The 22,132-nt window shown below is 38.5% G+C and overlaps 1 protein-coding gene across 5 annotated transcripts in view; it reads left to right on the forward strand.

The window, feature by feature from the left end:
- Nucleotides 1–22,132, forward strand: part of LOC136864380 (ATP synthase mitochondrial F1 complex assembly factor 1) — a 198,789-nt gene that overhangs the window by 157,754 nt on the left and 18,903 nt on the right. For all 5 annotated transcript variants that reach the window (XM_067141309.2, XM_067141305.2, XM_067141306.2 and 2 more), the window contains exons 4-7: nt 5,129–5,191; nt 10,365–10,463; nt 10,623–10,718; nt 19,940–20,044. In XM_067141309.2, coding sequence (XP_066997410.2) covers nt 5,129–5,191; nt 10,365–10,463; nt 10,623–10,718; nt 19,940–20,044 — 363 coding nt within the window. The remainder of the gene's footprint in view (nt 1–5,128; nt 5,192–10,364; nt 10,464–10,622; nt 10,719–19,939; nt 20,045–22,132) is intronic.

Here is a 22,132-nt window from a genome sequence, read left to right on the forward strand (position 1 = left end):
AGGTACAAACCTGTTTTCACATTCCTCAACAATTGCTTTAAACCCATTCCAGAGTCTGTTTACATTTTTATTTGCCGTTTTCCACTGATCATAATTACTTTTTAAAAACTGTCTTATGCCTGCTTTATGAGCCATATGGTACTGCCTAATAGTCCTACTTTTAAGATTTTCCTTTCTATCACATTTATTTTTAACTACAACAAAAACAGCTTCATGATCACTAATACCATCTATTACTTCGGATTCTCTATAGAGCTCATCTGGTTTTACCAGCACCACATCCTGGATATTTTCCCCTCTAGTTGGTTCCATCACTTTCTGAATCAGCTTGACTTACTTATTTTCTGTTGCTCCCTCTGGAGCATAGGGCCTTGGAGAAATTTCTCCCCACAGTACGGTTCCTGGCCATTCTCTTCACTTCGCTCCAGGTCTTGTCAACCTCTGCGATTTCCTTTTCGATCGTCCTCTTCCAGGTCTTCTTTGGCCGACCTCGCTTTCTGGCGCCTTGAGGGTTCCATTCCAGCGCCACCTTCTCAACAGCTCCATCCGGCTTCCTTAATGTGTGTCCGATCCAGCGCCTTTTCCTCTCCTTGATCTGGATGTCAATCGGCTGCTGATTGGTCATGGTCCAAAGATCTTCATTTGAGATTATGTCCGGCCACCTCACATTTGTTACGCGACGCAGACATCTATTAATGAACACCTGTAGCTGGTTATTGATCTGTTTTGTAACTTTCCATATTTCACAGCCGTATAGAAGAATCGACTTTACATTGCGTTTGAAGAGGCAAAGCTTAGTCTTCCTGGAGATGTCTTCCACACGGGATAGAGCTGGACAAACGCACCATTTGCCTTCCGGATACGGCTTCAAACATCTTCCTCTGCTCCCCCATCTGTTGTAACTATACTTCCAAGGTAGAGGAAGGACTCAACTCGCTCAGTTTCCTTTCCATTTACTGTCAAGCTGGTCATGACATCCGAATTAATCCTCATCTCTTTAGTCTTGTTTGTGTTGATCATGAGACCTGCACATTCCGCTTCCTTCTGCAACGTACTCGGTTCATCTTCTTATGTCCTGGTACCTCTGCGCCATAAGGCAAATGTCGTCTGCGAAGTCAAGATCTTCAAGCCTGTCTCTCATCCCCCATTGAACACCCCTCTTCCGTCGTCCTATTACCTTCTTCATCACACCGTCTAGAACCAGCAGGAACAGAGTGGGAGAAAGAACACACCCCTGTCTCACTCCAGACTTGACTTTTATCTTTTCTGTTAGTTTCCCTTCATGAAGAACCTGACACTCATACCCCTCATACATCTCCTTTCTGAATCAGCTGTCCTTCCCGTATTAGCTTATTTGCCATTTGTTGGTCATGCTTCCTGTCGTTCGCATTTCCTTCCCAATTGACATCTGGTAAATTCAGATTGCCCGCTACAATCGCATTCCTTTCCATGTCATTTCCCATATGGCTGATTATCTTATCAAATAATTCTGAATCCGTGACAGCGCTACCCTTTCCCGGTCTGTACACTCCAAAGACATCAAGTTGCCTATTATCTTTAGAAATGATCCTTACACCTAGAATTTCATGTTTGTCATCTTTAACTTTTTTCGTAGCTTACAAATTCTTCTTTCACCAGAACGAATACTCCCCTTCCCACCATTCCTATCCTATCTCTACGATACACACTCCAGTTCCATGAGAAAATTTCTGCATCCATTATATCATTTCTTATCCATGATTCAACTCCTATTACAATATTTGGTAAATATATATCTATTAAATTAATTCCATTCCTTTCTTTACAGTACTTCTACAGTTCAACACTAACATTTTTATGTCATCCCTACTTGACTTCCAGATCTCTGTACCTTTATCAACGCTCCCTAGTCCATCTTGTTTCCTTGAATGTACCTCCCTAGTAACCTTCCAAACAAATTTCCTAACTTATATGTACCACTGCGGTTTAAGTGAAGGCCATCTGAGCGCAGATCCCTATCTCCTACCCACCCATTAGGATCTAGAATTCTCACTCCCAGTTTCCCACATACCCACTCCATAGTCTCATTTAAATCCCCAATCACCCTCCAGTCAGTATCCCTCCTACACAGTATTCCACTGATAACAATCTCCGCTTCCTTAATCTTCACCCGTGCTGCATTTACCAGATTACTATGTTGGTACTTATACCAGCCTGCCTTATGTTGTTGGTACAAACATGAAACACTACCACCTTCTCCTTCCCCTCCTTCTCTTCTACTTTCCTCAATATCTGCCTCAACCTAATTCCTGGATAACACTCTACCCTGGTTCCCATTCCTCCACACACTTTCCCCACCTGTCTTAACGATGGAATCCCCCATGACCAGAGCCTCAACCCTACCCACCTCATTTGATCCCCTCCCCTCCTGGTCAGCCCTATCTTTCCTGATAGCTGCAGAAGCTACTTCCTCCTCCCTTTTCTCCTTCCCATGACCCTATTCCACCTGTCTTTTCCTATCCTCTATTCTACATTTCCCTTTCCTACCTTTTCCCTTCCTACTTCCACACATCACAGCAACAGTTCCCTGTTCCTCCTCTTCCATCTGTTGTTCTAGCTGGAGTGACTCGTACTGATTTCTCACAGACACCTGTCCTGAATTCTGATCCTGAATAGAGCCCTTAGCCTGCAATCTCCTTCCCCTTAGAACATTAGACCACCTGTCTTCTACATTTTCCCCCTTTCCTTCCCCTCCCTCTAACCTAGCAACTTGAGCATGCTTTAACATAATCATCCTTGAGTGGAAACTTGTTGATGATGTAGTCACAGGCAGTACAAAAGTAGTTTCTCACTGATGAAAAGGAAAGGGATTTATCTGTATGCTGGAGATCATTCACTATGTTCGAAGTCTGAATGCCAGTAACCAAATCATCGTTTCTTCCACCATGTGCAATATTATCACACCCACATACCGTGCAAAAGGCAAATTTTTCTCCCTTTCTTGATTGTTTCTCATTGGATTTATTCATGATAATCTACAATAGGAATGTAGCGTATGAAAATGTCCGAGAACTAATGTCTCGATATGTACTGAAAATCGAAATTAACCTGGATCACTGAACGTCACATCAAATTTTAACCTAAACACTCAGGGCAGTCAAACACTTCATTAAAACATGTCAAAGCACACCAAGTCTTAAACCATTAAAGGAACACGGCGCCAACCTTGTGAACAAAGAATATACACATAGTAAAAAGCATACACACACGTAGAACAAATTTAATTCTTCTTCTTTTTCTTCATAATTTAATGGGCTTCGCTAACAGAGGTATACCCAGTCACTGGAATGAATGTAATTAGTCCAATGAATACAGGAAACTGCGAAGCAGGAAGTTCTAACACAAAAACTCAAACACTTCATTAAAATATGTCATAACCTTAAAAGGCCAAAACTTTCTAGGAACGCCAACTTCATGAACAAAGTAGTCAAAGAATATAGGTTAATATAGGTGAATGGAGCGGAACAAATAATTTTTGGAGCAAAGTCTGTCGACACCTAAGATTCACACGGAAGAACTGTTATCCCAGCTTTAAATTCAATTCCAATAACGACACAAACATCACACGGTTAAAAATACCAATCATATCAAAGAATGAGTTATCGACTATCGTCGACTTGCCTTCGACCAAGACCAAGCATGCTTCGACCCACGCAAACAATCGACTGTACGGAAGTGGAGCGATTATCGAATGTCAACGTTTCAAATTTTTTCCGCGAAGTCGCAAAATGACACCGTTCACCCGTAAAACCGTAAAATGTTGCAATTTCTGTAAATATTACGGATAAACCGTAAAAGTTGGCAGGTATGAACATTGTAATTGGTATTGGAAGAATATACTTGAAAAAATCACAGCAGAGGGCAGACTCATCCAAAACACGCTGCTGAAAAAGAAATAAACGTCTGCAGTCAGGCAATTGATGGGGGGGGGAATTAAAATCGGCAGATATATCAGTGTTCCCCACTGAGCAAGCAACTTGTAGCCGTGGATCTCGCCACATTGTCCACCAAAAAGGTTAACTTCACACCAACTCAGTAAGGTCTTTTGACAATGATGTTATAGGAAAGGACTAGGACTGGAAAGAATGTGACTGTGGTCTTAAGGTGCAGCCTCAGGATTTGTCTGATGTGAAAATGGGAAACCACAGAAAACCACCTTAGAGGGCTGCTGATGCTAGGGATTGAACCCACCACCTCTTGAATGCAAGCTCACTGCTACTTGGCCCAAACCTCATAGCCAACTTGATCAGAAAACTTCAGCATGAATGTAGCAGTCTGGATGTAGGAAGAGGAGAAAAACTGAATTTTGAGGAAGATAGAATTATTAAATATACATATACTGGGTGTTTCTTGATTGAATTTAAGGATGTCCAGAAGACATACCATACTACCTTGGAAGGAAGTGGTATGAAAGGCAAATCTCATTGCAAACCACCTTCTACACTGCTTTCCCCACATTCTGGTGGGATTGTAGTTGCAAATTGTGTTGCACATGTAGATTTGGCCCTATTTTACAGCCAGATATCCTCCTTGATGCCAAAACTATGTGGAGCGATGTATTCACTATTGTGTGTTTCTGTGGTGGTTGGTAGTGCGGTGTGCTGTGTGAATATGATGAGTAGTGGGTTGGGACAAATTCAGACACCCAATCCCTAAGTCAGAGAAATTAACTTGATGCGGTTAAAATCCCTAAACCGGCTGGGAATCAAACCCAGGGCCCTATGAACTGAAGACTTCAATGTTGACCATTTAGCAAAGGAGTCGGACAATTCCAAACCTTCGGACAGGGCATTTAATTCAAAGTATTTGTTATTTCCATAGTGATTTGTAAATTGTACTGTTTAGATTCATTATTATTATTATTATTATTATTATTATTATTGATCAAATAGTATGCATTCCTGTCAAATAATTTTCAGTATAAGTAGCGATGCATTAGTCTATATACCGTACCTAAAATCAAAATATTCCTTTCATCACAATAAATGTTTGGTAGATTTTTATTGTCAGTGATTTACTTCTTCATACTTAATTACTATGATACACAAGATGAATTTTATTTCGTTAATAACATTATTTCATTTTACAGGCACTTGATAACATAATGAAACTTGATCTTGTTGAAGATAAGACCACTGAGGAAATAAAACAGGTAGGTATTTCTGTTTGTGAGATGCTCTGAAGCCCCTTTATTTGGTTGAACAGAGATTCTGTTCACAAGTATCTCAAAGAATTCTTGCTGAAACATTCTATATACACTCACCGGCAAATAAAGTGAAACACTGCGTATTTCAGACAAAATTTAATGTTAGACCATTTGAAACCTTGTATAAGTTAAATGTGATGACATTACAATGATATGGCAATGTATCATAAGTTAATTAGCCCATTTGAGAAGTTTCAGCACAATAATTGATCAACATTATTGATCGTGACAATCTGAACACCAATACTGCTGTTTCCTGCCTTTGGACAAGAATAACCACAAACAGCTGTTTTAAGGTTTATTGTTGTGAATTCTCGTGTCGTGTATTTTTGTGGATGTTATGGCTTGCCTACAACAGTTAGTCTCGCTTCTGTGTCAGGTCATAATGGCTCTTTCACATGAAAATACAGCAACGCCCGTAGCATTAGCGGAGGAGTGGGCGCTGTACTATTTTACTTATTCTTACAATTATTTCGGCTGATGATGTCCACCAAGAAGGATGAAATATGTCTTGACATTTGTTAATTGCTAATTGAACAAAAAAATATTTTTAGTATTGTAAAGGTGGAATCTTTGACTGTAACCTTCGAAAAGTACTAAATTTTTCTGAAATACATAGTGTTTCGCTTTTCTTGCTGGCGAGTGTAATCTCTAGTGATTCCTTATTCATTTCTTTATTTGCCTGATCTGTCTAGGAAATACTTGGAGTGATTTGTGTCTTCACAATGGTGGGATTATTTAGAACGTGCTAAGTCTATCTTCCATGCAAGGTTCGTGTTTATTGTAATACTCGTTGTGTTTCACCACATTTTCTGGGGCAAATTATTATTATGATGAAGGTCATCAAGAGGGGTGTAGTAAATATTTTACAATTATATACTTGTAAGAAAATAAGTAGCATGTGTTTGCAGGTAAGTTAAATATGAAGAACAACAAAACTTGTGAAGTTTATATCTGGAAAAACATGTGGAAAATTAAATACATATTACAATACTTTTGCAGTCAGTTGATCTCACTGCACCATTATATCTACCAAACAATTGAAGGTTGTAGTTTATAGATTCCAGAGAATAATACTTACTTAGAACATCTATAGTAGCAACTTACTTAAAGCTGTTCTTTACACCTTTTCTGTTCTCATGTTATATATATTGTTCTCTCCCCATCTTCATCTCAATTCTAGCTCTCTGACTTTCTCATCTGGCTTTTTTAATTTTTATTTTTCATGATATATTACCCCCACTTTCATCAGTCTTGATGACATTGTCGCATTCTTTTTCCTATCTCACTGCCAAGGTAACATCAGACTTCCCTGCAATTATGGCAACATGGACTAATAATACTCTATTTATACTAGTACATAGTACACCATCTGATGACCAGCACGGATATCATTTCATCAACAGACCAATGATCAGTTGAAATCAAACCTTTCATCACAATTAGAACAGTTATGGTTTACCCTTGAGGAAGTTGAGAACAGTCTTAAAATTTCCCTGCATATTGTCTCATTTCTTATCCCATAATGTGTTCTGTTTCATGTTCCTGTGATTTCTTTTTCACTTGTTTGTTTCTTTTCTTAAGTTATATTGGCCTGTTTGATTCCTTTTCTACTATATTTGTTCTGCATTCCTAGTCACCATATATTATTATTATTATTATTATTATTATTATTATTATTATTATTATTATTTATGCATTATCAGTCCATAGACTGGCCCTCCATGCCATCCTGTTCTGTGCTAACTTTTTTCATTTTTACATGAATACTACTCTTATATCTACTCTAATCTGTTTGTTATATCCATGCCTTCGTCTACCCCTACTGTTCATATCTCTTACGCTTCTCTCTAGAACTGACTGAACTAGTCCTGGGGGTCGAAAGATGTGTCCTATCAATCTATCTCTTCTATCTCTTCTTCTGGTCATATTTTGCTCTATCATTCTGTTCTCACCAACTCGATTCAGCATCTCTTAATTTGTGATCCAATCTACCCATCTCACTGTTACCATTTTTCTGTAACACAACATTTCAAAAGCTCCTCTTCTATTTCTTTCTGAACTAGATATTGATGTTTCCCCTTCATATAATGCTATGCCCCACACAAAAAAAAGTCTTCACAAAATAGCTGTGTACTAAGTATGCATATAAGTGTTTGAAGTTCTTTTATTATTATTATTATTATTATTATTATTATTATTATTATTATTATTATTATTATTATTATTATTATTATTATTATTATTATTATTATTATTATTACTATTAACAAATACATCGCAATTGGGAAATATCCTGGTGGCAATGATCACTTACAGTAGTGTGATAATGAAGTAATGTTATAACATAATTACCCAACAACAACAACAACAACAACAGCAGCAGCAGCACAACAAGCAATTCGATGGAAACAAAATATTACAAGAAATACTACTATTTTAACATTCTAAATCCAGCATCATCATATAGTCCGGCTCCATGGCTAAATGGTTAGCATGCTGGCCTTTGGTCACAGGAGTCCCGGGTTCGATTCCCGGTGGGGTCGGGAATTTTAACCATAATTGGTTAATTTCACTGACACGGGGGCTGGGTGTATGTGTCGTCTTCATCATCATTTCATTCTCATCACGACGTGTAGGTCGCCTAAGGCCGTCAAATCAAAAGACCTTCATCTGGCGAGCTGAACTTGTCCTCGGACACTCCGGGCACTAAAAGCCATACACCATTTCATTTCATCATCATATACAAATTCACACACAAAATGAGTATTCCGAGTGCTTAACACTACGGCTTACAATACTATAGGTTGAGCAGTACAATGAATTACTACTAGCTTTACATTACAACACTATCATATAAAAGTTCACACTTACCTTAAGTATTTCAAAATTTTATACTATGTCTTACAGTAGATTGAGCAGTCCAATTACTATTATCTTAGCATTGTAAATACAACACGTTCATATAGAAATTCACACCTACCTTAAATAATTCAGATGCCTTAAATCCACAATTTACAGTGAATTGAACAGTACATTAAAACATTTTACTATCTCAAAGAAATTTACACACAACTTACATAATGCTGGAATCTATTCTTGAAGCATCTTACATTTTTGGGAAAAGGAAGTATGTCCTTCCTTTGCACTACGCCACTAAGTATGATCTTCACGTCCTTAAACTTTTCCTTATCTGCACTCGCCAGTTCATACATCTCTCCCATTATATAGTCTATTAACACCTTTCTTTTAAGATCATTAGTCGATATATGAAGCACTAACACTTGCACTTCGTTGCTATCTTCCACTCCTTCAACCTGCTGAGATAGCTGTTCAGTTTTTATTCCCAGATAACACCGTACCTTTTTACCAGTCTTGCTTGAAATATCACCACTCAAGCATATCATCGAGTCACTCATGATGAGTACATCATGTGAGGTTTTTTTTACAGTCGAATAACTTAACTCCACTGAGTCAGAATAGGAATATAATCAGGTTCTGCTGCCTTGTTCCTTTTTTTGTTATATTTTCTATCCATGCTTTCACTGTAACTTTGAATTCTGCAAACTTCTGCTCTAGATTCTCTATTTCCAAGTCCCTAGCCTTGATTGCTTCCCTCATATTTTCCACAATGTCACAAATTCTACGAAACCAAAAGTCTGGACAATCTTCTTCCTTCACCTTAGTGGAACCACTTTAAACACATCACACACTTGATTCTATTCTCTAAGTTCTTGCTACACTTTGAACACTTAATTACTGTCGCTTCTGTAGGGGCCTGAAAATAACACTTCACTGCAGGTCCTGGATTCAACTCAACAGCACCAATAACCAATAAGGCCGCTATAACAACTGCCAGGAGCCACAAGTTACAAGGTCCAGAAAGACCACACTGTCATGGGAAGGAGGGCCTTATCTGCCCATACCACATTCCTATCCTCGCCCGGTAAATTTCCAACGCGTAGTCCATGGTAAACAACTTCAGCGCGCTGGGAAAACACATCCATTCACTTCAACAGCTCAGTGAGCAAATTTATTTTCTTAAGAAAGGCCTTTCTTGCTTGTGCTATTAACAAGTGCAAGACTGGGTGTCTCAATCGCAAGAGTCATTTGCTGACAGTTATTGTGTGAGTTTACGTCCAGTAGGAAGACTTCTCAAGTATAACATGATCAAAACATCTGGCAACTAATTTTTAGCTCGAATGGAGGAGGATAGGTTACCTAGGAGAATAATGGACTCTGTTATGGAGGCTAAGAGAAGTAGAGGGAGACTAAGATGACGATGGTTAGACACAGTTTTTAACGATTTAAAGATACAAGGTATAGAAATAAATGGGACCACAGATCTAGTTGCAAATAGAGGATTGTGGTGGCATTCAGTAAATGTACAGAGGCTTGCAGACTAAACGCTGAAAGGCATAATGGTCTATAATGAAGATGGATGTATACATGTATTTTTATAATGCAGCTAAACAGAAAATATTAAGATGGCTAGTGAACTAATTTTTGTTCCCACCTTGGTGGGCAACTTTTCAGCTTACCTAGTCCTCTGATTATCCTCTCCTGCTGGACACGTGTGTTCATGGTAATTTTAAAGTCCTCTTCAGGATTCATTGAGACCACTGTAACCAGTTGGTAAGGGACTGGTATAAATATTAGAACATGCTATGCAATGTTAAAGAAGTAGTGTTGTACTCTGTGTTGGAAACTTTTACTGCCTTACTGTTACTTTTGTCCTTCTAGCAATGTAGATATTAGGGATTACATTGTTATGAATATGCTGAGGCTTGTTACACCCCACCTAAAAAGAGGTCAATGCAATATTTGTGTAAGTAGACTCAGTGCAAATCAAGAACAGACAGAATTTTGAGTATCAAATGTAATTTGTGCTTGGAAAATGCCATGGTAAATTGAGTTGAAAGTACAATTTCTGCTTCCCATAGGTGGTCAAAAATGTTATAAACATCATTGCTGTTGCCTCTGTTGGCATAAATATACATAAGTTGTAAATATTGTATAAAATTAAAATAGTAGTTTCAAAACTTACTCAGTATACTCACATTAAAAAATTAGTCCCATATCATATTCATTTTTCACATCTCATTGTCAATCTTTACAGATATGGGAAAGTTATCACAAACAGAAAGATGGAATATCTGCTACTATTCCATGTGATCTTTATGATATGATGCAAAAGAATGGAAAAAAATACCCATTGGTAAGTTGTTTATTTTCATCAGGTTAGTTGAAAAGGTTGTACTTCTAGCAGTAGATTGTTCTTGGTGGGTTTATGAACTAGCTCTACAATTGGTTTTGAGTATATTATGTGTTTACTCAATGTTAAGCTAAAGTTAATATTGATTTTTGTTTGAAACAGTTTGTGTTTCCACTTCCACGAGACCAAGGCTATGAGTTTTTCTTGTGTCAAGTTGTTGATCACACTGCAAATTTCACTCCACTTATTAACTACCAGGTGAGTGGCAATTTTTAAGTTCTCTTTACAGCAAAAACTATATTCTTCTTAATTGAGGAATGTTTCCTCTAGAAAAGAAAATGAATGTACCTTTAGAAAAACAACCACCATTATAATCATATACTTCAATTAGATTATCTTCATTATTTTTATTAACTATATTAAATTGTGTCTATAGAAGCAACTGCTTTCCCTTGGTCAAATTTTTGCAGTCTATAATTTACATTCATAACGAAGTGTTCAATTGTACTTCCACTTCTTATTTTATTGTTTTGTTTTCTTTTTTTTTTTTGTGTGTAAGACTTTTAAGAAGACCATCTTCCTTACAATAAGCCACTAGTACTTTGCACAGGATGTAGACCTACATATATGGCCATCTTTGATGACTTGAATAAGTTTGGGTTGTGATGATAAATTCTCTGAATTAAATGTATTTTTCCGGTCTAGAAAGCCAAGAATAACGGCCGAGAGGATTCGTCGTGCTGACCACATGACACCTCGTAATCTGCAGGCCTTCGGGCTGAGCAGCGGTCGCTTGGTAGGCCAAGGCCCTTCAAGGGCTGTAGTGCCATGGGGTGTGGTTTGGTTTGGTAAATGTATTTTTAAGCAGAGTGCCAAGACACTGACAGATGTTAGAGGATCTGATGAATTATTTCAGAGCTACAACAATGATTAACTTTCTGGTCTGTCATAGATTGTGTTGAATTCGATTCCTTAGGAAGTCCTAATCTAGCAATATGATTAACAATCTCTTACAGAGCATTAGTTGCAATTTTCTCCATGAGAAAATGGAGCCGAAAAGAGTACCCTGTTTTCCAAATGCCATATTTAATACAAGTAGTGCTGTGCATCTGGTTTTACATGTATCATGCATCCACATTTTGATTTGAACCCTACTGTTGGCAGCTATGAAGATGGTTTTCTAGGGTTTTCTAATTTCACACCAGGCAATTTGGCCCATTGCTACTACCTTTCAAGTCCTAATCGTTCATATCCCAATGTAACATAAAATTATTTAAACAAGTAACCAAAAGAGCTCTAAACAACTTTTTTTTTTTTCTCTTGGTGCATATCTGTTATACTTATATCATTTTCTCTCTCACATGATCCATATTCTTAAATAACTGACCTTGAATAGGTTCATCCTGACCCTGATCTTCATATTACGGTATTTATTACCCTAGTTACTAGTAATTATTCTAATTTTGTTCCGTATTGAAGATGACTTATATCACAAATTTATCAGTAATATTTATTGAACCACCTATTCAATACATTCCACTATTTTATGTGGTTAAAATTTTACATAATACTAAAAGTCTTAAGGTACATGTTTCACCCTTTTTATGGGCATCATCAGCCTAACTCAATCTTAAAGTTATTGGTTATGGAACCTATCTCATCTTATAAAATGCAGAATAAAAATTTTGAACAATAATCTCTTAAAATATTGTATAAGAACATCTTAAATAGGGACAATGCACAGAAAGTTTTGTTAAGTATACTGAGAAATAACAGTTTTGAAGACTATAACATGGTCCATCTTGAATATGTGAGTGTCTAAAACCAAAATGGATCTTCTTCTTCTTCTTCTTCTTCTTCTTCTTCTTCTTCTTCTTCTTCTTCTTCTTCTTCTTCTTCTTCTTCTTCTTCTTCTTCTTCTTCTTCTTCTTCTTCTTCTTCTTCTTCTTCTACACCATTAGAACTTTGATGGCCTTGAGTGTGAAAATACATTCATCCTAGGGGAACATTTGACCCACTCCCATAACATTAGTTCAAGATAGCAAGACCAATGTCAAATATAATTTTAACTGAAGTGAACATATCAAGCGTGTTAAAAGAATACGACTGATATCAGAAAGTCATAGAAAAATGTATGGGACTTCTTGTTGGAAATGTTGTTAATGATAAAATGTTGAGGTGGCAATTAAGGCCACGGTAGCTTCCTTCCTAATCCTAGCTCCGCCTTATCCCATCATCACATAGCCACTGCTATGATATGTTGGTAATCAACAGATTCCAAAAGACGGTCAAGTGGGTGTAGTTATCCATTTTGAAATACTTATAAGATTAGATAGGTTCCATAACCAATAACTTCAAGATTGAGTTAGGCTGAAGCAGCCCATAAAAAGAGTGAAACCATGTACCTTAAGACTTTTTAGTATTATGTAAAACTTTAACCACATAAAATAGTGGAATGTATTGAATATGTGGTTCAGTAAATATTATTGTAATATTTGTGATATATTTATTACCCTATCAACATTATGTAGTCCAGTTCCATACCTAAATGTTTAGCATGTTGGCCTTTGTTCCAGGGGTCCCATCTTCAGCTACCAGCTGGGGTGGGGATTTTAACTTTTAGTTAGTTGATTCCTCTGGCTCAGGGGCTGGGTGTTAGTGCTGTCTCATCATTAGAATTCATCTTAGATAGGGCCCCACCCTCACAAATACACAGGTCGCCTATACGATATCAGCTCAAAATACTTTAACCAGGACTCTCCGGAGGTCACACACCATTTATGTAACACAGTACAGTATACACTCCTCTTCTGTACTGCATCATATTACAGCTTGTCTGATGACACAGCCGTAGTCCTGCATGCCAATTTAAGGAGCAAGTGTGACAAAAAGTGAAGTGTGTTAAATGTTGTTAATCGACCAAAAAAGCATGGTTATCATCCTCAAGAGTATGACAGAGCAAACACGACCAGTGCAATCCCCATCATACTTGCGAAACTGTAGCATGACCTCATAGCCTAAACATACCACTAGACTAGTAATAGCGTTAACTAATCTTCCCCTCTCTCATTGCAGCAGATTCTGGCTTCAAAAGTAATCAATCCACAATTCAGGAATCATACTTGCTCCATTTCTGATTTTTACTTGACTTTGATAAATGGAACTGATGTAATTCATATGAGATGTATGTGGCCATCCTTGGTCGGTGACCGTGTGGATGGCAAGAGAACAAAAAACTCTGAAGAATGGGTACAGGCTGTTTTAGAGCAGAGTGCTGGAAGTCAGGCGTAGAGGTGATATGATTTTGAGGAAGAACCAAAGCACATTTGGTCAACTTTTTTGCTTATGTCGCACCAGCACAGACGGGTCTTCACGTGACGATGGGATAAGATGGGGCTAGGATTAGGAAGGAAGCTACCGTGGCCTTAATTGAGGTACAGCCTTGTATGAAAAGGTAAAAACAACGGAAAACCATCTTCAGGGCTACCAACAGTGGGGTTCAAACTCACCATCTCCTGAATTCAAGCTTAACAGCTACATGCCCCAAATCACATAGTAGTACCGGGCGAGTTGGCCATGCGTTTAGAGGCGCGCGGCTGTGAACTTGCATCTGGGAGATAGTGGGTTGGAATCCCACTGTCGGCAGCCCTGAAGATGGTTTTCCGTGGTTTCCCATTTTCACACCAGGCAAATGCTGGGGCTGTACCTTAATTGAGGCCATGGCCGCTTCCTTCCACCTCCTAGGCCTTTCCTATCCCATCGTCGTCATAAGACCTATCTATGTCGGTGCGACGTAAAGCCACTACCAAATCACGTAGCCAACTCACTTAGTGTAAACCTTTTTGAATGCAACTGTAAGAGAGAGACATATTTATTAGCATATTTCTAAACCAATTTAAGGACACAATTACAAAATTGAGGCATCTCTTGAAACAATTAGCTGTTAAAGGAGCATTCATTGCATACATCACCTTCATATTTTGTTAGTTGTGAAATATACTTCATTTGCCATATACAGCAGAATCTCCAAGGGATGTGATGCCCATTCCAGGGGTTTCATACAAAAAATGTCCTATACTACATCAACAAAGTAAGTGTGTCTTAAGCTAATTTAATATTCATAATTGGGGATGGGAAAACTGGTGGTGGTGGTGGTGGTGTGGCTATTGCTAGCCTGATTCAGGCCTCATAAAGCATACCCTCCGACAAGGGTGGGTGGTATCTTCCACGTATGGAAAATTGCATATTATTGTGGTGGAGAATAGTGATGTATGTTATGAATGAGTTGCAGGGATACATTTATAACCAACTGAGAAGCATGTTGAACCATAAAAAGGAATGGGAAAGACAAAGGCAGGCATACAATAGGGAAACTGTCCTCAGAAATGAGATTAAATTCATTTCTAGGAAACATCCTTTGAGCAAATTCAAAAAAATGTGATTAAATTGGTGAGAAAGATATTCACGCACAATCTTGCATTCCACTTGATACACTGTTGAAAGTTTTGACAGCCAATGCATCAGATAAGAGTGCTAAACACTCAGAAACAATCACAGACTGCTGAAGCAGATAAGCAAGGCCAGTTGAATGAGTAACAAGCCTGAAGAACTTTGGGAAACTAAGTCTCATGAATATATAACATGTCTCTTTGCTCACCAAATATTTTCAAATAATTGAAGTCCCTGGTGTCCTGGAAAAAAGGAGCAGGTGTAAGAGATTCACAATGCAGCCCTCCAAACCACACCGGAGTCGAAAGTGGACTGATTAAATGGTGGGTCTGTTCGAGGTTATATAGAACAGTTTACAGAAATCACCAGAAGTGGGTGGAGTCTTCTATTTCTTCTGGAAATGAGTGTGACATCAGCTGTGATGTAGACAAAGGCCCACAGAGCAGGTTAGCAACCAGTTTTAGAAGGACGGTGGGTGATGGCTGACCTGGGAGAGATGAGATTGATGCCAGCGAATGCAGCATGAAATAAGGTACTGTTTCCAGCAACTTCATCTAGGCAATCGTTACAACTTTCAACTTTCCTTTTCTTATCTGAATGTTAGTAATGAGAGACTGTTAAAACACCATTCCACACAGTACACCACACACAAAGAAGTAAAAAACAACAGTGAGAAGATGCTTACATACCCAAGAAAACAAAACCAATGTTTCACTTTCAGAGTGCACACATGAACTTCACTTCTGGTGAGGTTTGCCAACTGGGATTGGGTTGGTAGTAAAAGCTAGCGTTCATGTCAGGGTTTGTTTTTGAGAGAGTAAAGCTTCACACTTTGCCATCAAAAATAAATAATCCCTCTTCATTTTAGCAGACCGAGCGAGTTGGCCATGCAGTTAGGGGTGTGTGGCTATGAGCTTGCATTTGGGAGATAGTGGGTTCAAACTTCACTGTCGGCAGCCTCCAAGGTGGTTTTCTGTGGTTTCCTGTTTTCACACCAGGAAAATGCTGGGGCTGTACCTTAATTAAGGCCATGGCCGCTTCTTTCCCACTCCTAGTCCTTTCCTAACCCATCATTGCCATGAGACCTATCTGTGTCGGTGCGACATAAAGCAACTTGTAAAAAAAAAATATATATATATATGTTTGACTGATTACGTAAGAAGTACATTTTCAATAACTGATTAGCAGGGCGGATGGTAGGGTTTAGTGGGCTGGGTTCGGCCCGGTGGGCCGGCTGTTGCATATGACGGATCTATTTCTTACTCAGTGCTCAAGATGCAAGATGAAGGTAGTGGATGCATCTGGACTGATTGGCACTTTATAGAGGAACAGCTGAAGAAAATAACTGATCGGGATGATTAGCTCTCAAAGGTGGGGAGGGAGGAATGTTATGTGGCAATATGACTCTCAGCCTCAGCCTCTTGAAGCCCCCTTTGGTATTGACTGGAACTGATGAGTGAGTCAGGCTGGAGAGCTACCAGCTGGCCTCCAGGCACATGACGACCTCTTTCCATGTGGTGTCTCCATGAATTTCCTGGAAGCCAAAACTAGAACACTTGTATTCTGGCTGCATAAAGGTCGAATGAAGACATGCAACATGGGCATGCCCCTTCGAGGGAATGGTAATTGATGTCGCCTGACTATTCCCTACTAGTGACCATTATTATTTGGGCTGAGTGTTGAGTTGTAAGTCATGAGTTGAGAGTTAAGTATGTGGAGCAGTCACGTGAGTTGATTGTTGAAGTTATTTGTCTTGTCTGAAATCGAGCCAAGTATACAGCAGCAGTGTGGTGCGATAACCAACAGACATGTGTTTGATTCTGACGTCTTAGAACTGCTGTGGTAAGTATCTGTAGTGTGTGCAAAGTGAAAGTTGAAATCTGCCCATCAATATTATAACGGATCACCCGTTCCAGGTAATTACTGCCAGCGATAGATCCGCTCTGAGGACAAGAGACTTTTGGAAATAGGTAAAGTGAAATGCTGTGTGGCCTCCGAAGAGGCCTGGTACAGGTCTTTTGATTATGTAAATAGGTAGTAATTAGTGAAGTGTTGTCATCCATTTTGAAGTATAATTGTGCATGTGCATGTATGCATGTTATGCAGTTGTTCACTGTGATTGTAATAATAATATTCAATTTCATGTGACCTCGGCTACCATGTGCAGACATTTTAATTTGATGCTGTATAGACTGCCTGCGCATAATTTCAACATTCCATTTTAATTAATTTTGTTGGGCAAACACCAAATATGTCAACAGAGATCTTTTCCTGGCAGTATTGTTCAACATGGAGTGCCAAATGGACTTCATTCTGCCTTTCAAAATTCCAACTACTTCTGTTGGGTTTTGACCCACGATTTTGGTATCCGGAGGCCAACACAGTACCATTGGTTCACAGAAGGGGAGCTATTGTGACTGTAATTCAACACACCCGTGTGTCAACTTTCATAGCACTCAAGACCCCTAGAACGATGTAGATCAGGCTGATACTTATCGCTCTAAGAATTCTCTATGCAAAATTGCTGGGGTGTTATTTGAGATTATACAGTACTTCATCTTCACACCAAGTTTAAAAACTTAATAGTCATTCATTATTTCTATAACATTAGTTTTCAATCAATTTGGGTATTGATTGATTGATTGATTGATTGATTGATTGATTGATTGATTGATTGATTGATTGATTGATTGATTGAACAGATTTTTTAAGTGTACTTTTAATTAGTAAGTAGGCCTATTAACTATTAACACAATGAGCCTGGATGATTCAAGATGGCGTCCCTACATTGTGTAGGCACGATTTAGACTCTCCTGGTAAAAATCACTGTTCTATAGTTTTGCAATATGATTAAGCAATTTTATATACATATTTGTAAAAAAATCAGATTATCACATGAAATCAATACAGAATGCTTACCGTTAGCAATGGAAAGAAACTCAGGTTACAATTTAGGGACATTTTGGTACCCTTGTTCACGCACTTAAATTTCTAATTCACTCGTAAGGTTGGATAATTTCCGGTCACTGAACAATGGAATTACACATTGTTATTCCCAAAACCTAGCTTTGGTATGGTAACACTCAAAACATTCTCCTATGCAAAGATGTATGTCACATTTACGGCAACATATGGTTTTCTTACGAAAAGAAATTTGCTCACTTCAAACATTGATATAGGGATTAGAAAGAAGTTTTTGAAGACTTTCGTATGGAGCGTGGCGTTGTATGGAAGTGAAATATGGACGAAAACTAGTTCAGAAAGGAAGATAATGGACGCTTTTGAAGTGTGGTGATACAGAAGAATGCTGAAGGTGAGATGGATAGATCAAATCACGAATGAAGGGATACTCAAACGAATTGGTGAGAGGAGGTCAATTTGGCTAAATTTGACGAGAAGAAGAAATAGAATGATAGGACACATCTTAAGACACCCAGGACTTGTTCATTTGGTTTTAGAGGGAAGTGTAGGTGGTAAGAACAGTAGGGGGTTGACCAAGGTATGAATATGACAAGCAGATTAGAGCAGATGTAGGATGCAGCAGTTATGTAGAAAAGAAAAGGTTAGCACAGGATAGAGTAGCAGGGAGGGCTGCATCAAACCAGTCTGTGGAATGATGACTCAAACAACAACAATGGTCATTTTTAAGCAATGCCAGTATTGTCCTTGGACTTGTAGTAACAGACATTGCACGTACTCTGCATATGCCCTTTCTTCTTTGTGCCCACTGCAGGTATTCTCTATGGAAAATGATCTCTACCTACAAGCATTCCCTCAGTTGATGCTCGTGATTTTTCTGTGATTTCAGCCCTAACACTATTCACCAACTAATCGGTCTCTCTACATTCCAGTGAACTTTCATCAGTTTTTAGAATTGGTGTTGTGTTCCAATAGTCTCGAAGGAAAGGTTTACAAATCAAGCACATATGAATCACTACTGTCCTTGGACTTGTAGTAACAGACATTGCACGTACGCTGCATATGCCCTTTCTTCTTTGTGCCCACTGCAGGTATTCTCTATGGAAAATTATCTCTACCTACAAGCATTCCCTCAGTTGATGCTCGTGATTTTTCTGTGATTTCAGCCCTAACACTATTCACCAACTAATCGGTCTCTCTACATTCCAGTGAACTTTCATCAGTTTTTAGAATTGGTGTTGTGTTCCAATAGTCTCGAAGGAAAGGTTTACAAATCAAGCACGTATGAATCACTACTGCAAAAATAACTTCAGTTCATTCACTGTCACTGGTTTCCACTGCACTTGTACTGATTTAGGTTGGAAACGGCCTTCTGGTTTCTTTAGATTTATTTGCTGTAGGGCATATCTGTTATTTTCCACCCAGATAATATTCAATATATTACTGTCAAAAAATAAAATAAAGAAATCTAGATGTGAAGCTTCTGCAGAAATACCAGTCCTGGTATGGCTAGAAAAACAGGCCTTTTCAGAGGAGCAATATTCTCTTTCCATTCTATTCCCTTGCCTCTCACCTCCCTTCATCTTTCTTATGAAGTCGTATACTCTGTCTTTAGAACGCATGGATAAATTTGAGCTTATCTAATCACAGTGCGCAAGGAGTACATATTCCGCAATTAAGTAAGATTATTGCACATGGCTATGAATCGTTGCCCCTAGGCGGCACCACTAATTGCTATTGAACGATAACACCACCTACTGGTAGGAAAAGAAATCAACAACTCATTCGATACCATGAATAGCATTCAAGCAGCTGAATTTCAAAGTTTGTGGTAGTAGTATTACTAACAGCAACATTCAGGTGCCCAACACATTGTAGTAATATTATTACCGTCAGATGCATAGTGTTAAAGTGACTATTGCTAAAATATACTTTAAAAGAGCACCAACTGCTTGCATGCCTCTTTATGTGACAAATTGTATGAAATTTTAAAATTAGCGTTGAAAATTAAAACATAGATTGAGGATTTAAGTGTGAGCAGTGCTATGGAAACTTTTAAGATACCTGCTCATTGTGACATAAATGATAATTAAAACTTTCATATGTTTCAGGCCCACAGAGAAAATGCTCCTGTATGTTTGACCATGGTCCATTATGTTGAGTTGAAAGAAAAGGGAATTGTCCTTATGTGTGGAGAATTTAATAAAGATGTGCTTGTAAGTAAAATTTTAGATTTATAGTTATAGAATACAGCAATATTCTCTTTCTATTGTGTTCCCTTGCCTCTCACCTCCCTTCATCTTTCTAAATCTACAAAGATTTCGGATACCATCCGGAAGAGGAGAGCCATGTTCTTCAGACATATGTACAGAATGAACCCAGGAAGACTGACCAATCAGATAATAAGATTTTTTGAGATTAGGAAATCTACAGTGCACTGGTACCAGGAGGTGAAGAAGGACCTGGAAGAAATAGGAATACAAGGAACGGAAATCAGCAACAGGGATCCTTACAAATCGATGATCAAGGCCACGAAGAGGTTTCAAGAAAAAGTCAGATCCCGTATCCAAGCGCCATGGACAGAACATAGGAGATTGCAGAGTGAAAGGATGAAGGAGTAATGGACAAGGATTAAAGCTGAGAAAGAGATGAAACTGAATTTGAATTAATGTAGTCCATAGTTGGCCAAAACGGAAGAATAATACAGCCAAAATGTGTTTAACTACCTTGACACACATTTTCTGGGTAAAGTAAAGTAAACTTATGTCCTCATCCTGAGGTGGTGCAGCTCTTTTCAGACACGCCCCTATGGAAGTGAGCTGCATGTACCGTTTCAACCACATAACAGCCCTCCTGCCATTCTTAAATTTCTGGCAGTACCGGGAATTGAAGACGGCAGCTAATAGCACTAACTGTTATGCTACGGAGGCGGACACATTTTCTGGGAATAGAAGTATTCCAGAGTTATACAATATACTGTAAGTCAGGTACGGTAATGTTGTTATCATTTCATCTCTCCTCTCTCTCTGAATTCTGTGTTTCTTGACATCAGAAATGTGTCCTTTCACATTATGCAGGTTTCAGAGTATATCTTCCAGCTGTGTTACTATTTTCTCATAATTAGTGTGTTCATCTTTCATCTGATTGATCCAAAAAATTGTTCATTTCTCTTTTCCCTCCATCTTCAAGATTCTTTATTACACTCATGGAAGGATTATCCAGTTTATTGCCAGTGCCCATCTGTGATTTCCTTTTGGATTCTAAAGTCAGGCTAGTTCCAGTTATGCACTATACAATTTCCCAATACTGCACGTCATGTATAGTCTGTCACAATTCATTGGCACTTGTTTGTCAATGAAACACTCTTTGTAGACTCCAAATTGACATGACACAATGGGACGTATGCATAAAGTCTAGCAAATGCTTTTGCTACCTCCTTTGTAAACATATGCTGGAATATGTATGAATAAAATAATCTATCAGTTGCTTTACTTACTGGTATTTACTTGCTAGCAAGCATTTGCTTAATTTTCCAGCAAATGCTGAATTCTACATGAATAAAACCTAGCATGTGCTAGTACTATGCAACCATTTGCTTAAGATTTACCAAGCCAGTCTCAGTTAGCTTGAAGTTTTTTCTGTGTTGACTTAGTGTTGCCTTCTGGTTGATTTAATGGTGCAAATTGTGAATATCCGACACAGGAAACTCTATAATCCCAGACGGCGTAGCGATGAACGTGCATATAAACATTTGTATAGATTTAATGAAGAAAATGTTGAATTAATTTCGAGCTCTTTCGTGGGAGAAAGAGACGAGACGCGTGGTGGTGCGTTAACATCGTAGGAATGAATGCAATTATTTCTTCATTTTGTTGGCGATGTGGGTTTCCAAGTTGGGACAGTAATGTATTGTTAATAGAACCATTGATTTCGTCAGCGAGAGGTAGCGAACTTTTTACAAGTGTTGATGCCAGCTGGCCTGGTTCTGTTCATGACAGTCGCATGTTTAAGAATTCACGTGTGTGTGAAGGATTGCGAGACCACGCGGGAGCTGCAATACTGTTGGGTGATTCAGGTTACGGGTTTGTACCTTGGCTGCTAACTCCTTACCGAAACCCTCAAAATCCACAAGAAGAAAATTACAGTCGTGTGCATGCTCAAAACAGAGTAATTATTGAAAGATGTTTTGGCCAGCTGAAGAGACATTTCCCTCTTCTAGCAAACAAAGTCAGAATCTCTCTACAGAAAATTTCATGCATTATCATCTGTTGCTTTGTGCTGCATAACGTCTCTAAGCATTTAAG

The sequence above is a fragment of the Anabrus simplex genome, chromosome 2 (assembly GCF_040414725.1).
Source record: "Anabrus simplex isolate iqAnaSimp1 chromosome 2, ASM4041472v1, whole genome shotgun sequence".
Classification (NCBI taxonomy): domain Eukaryota; kingdom Metazoa; phylum Arthropoda; class Insecta; order Orthoptera; family Tettigoniidae; genus Anabrus; species Anabrus simplex.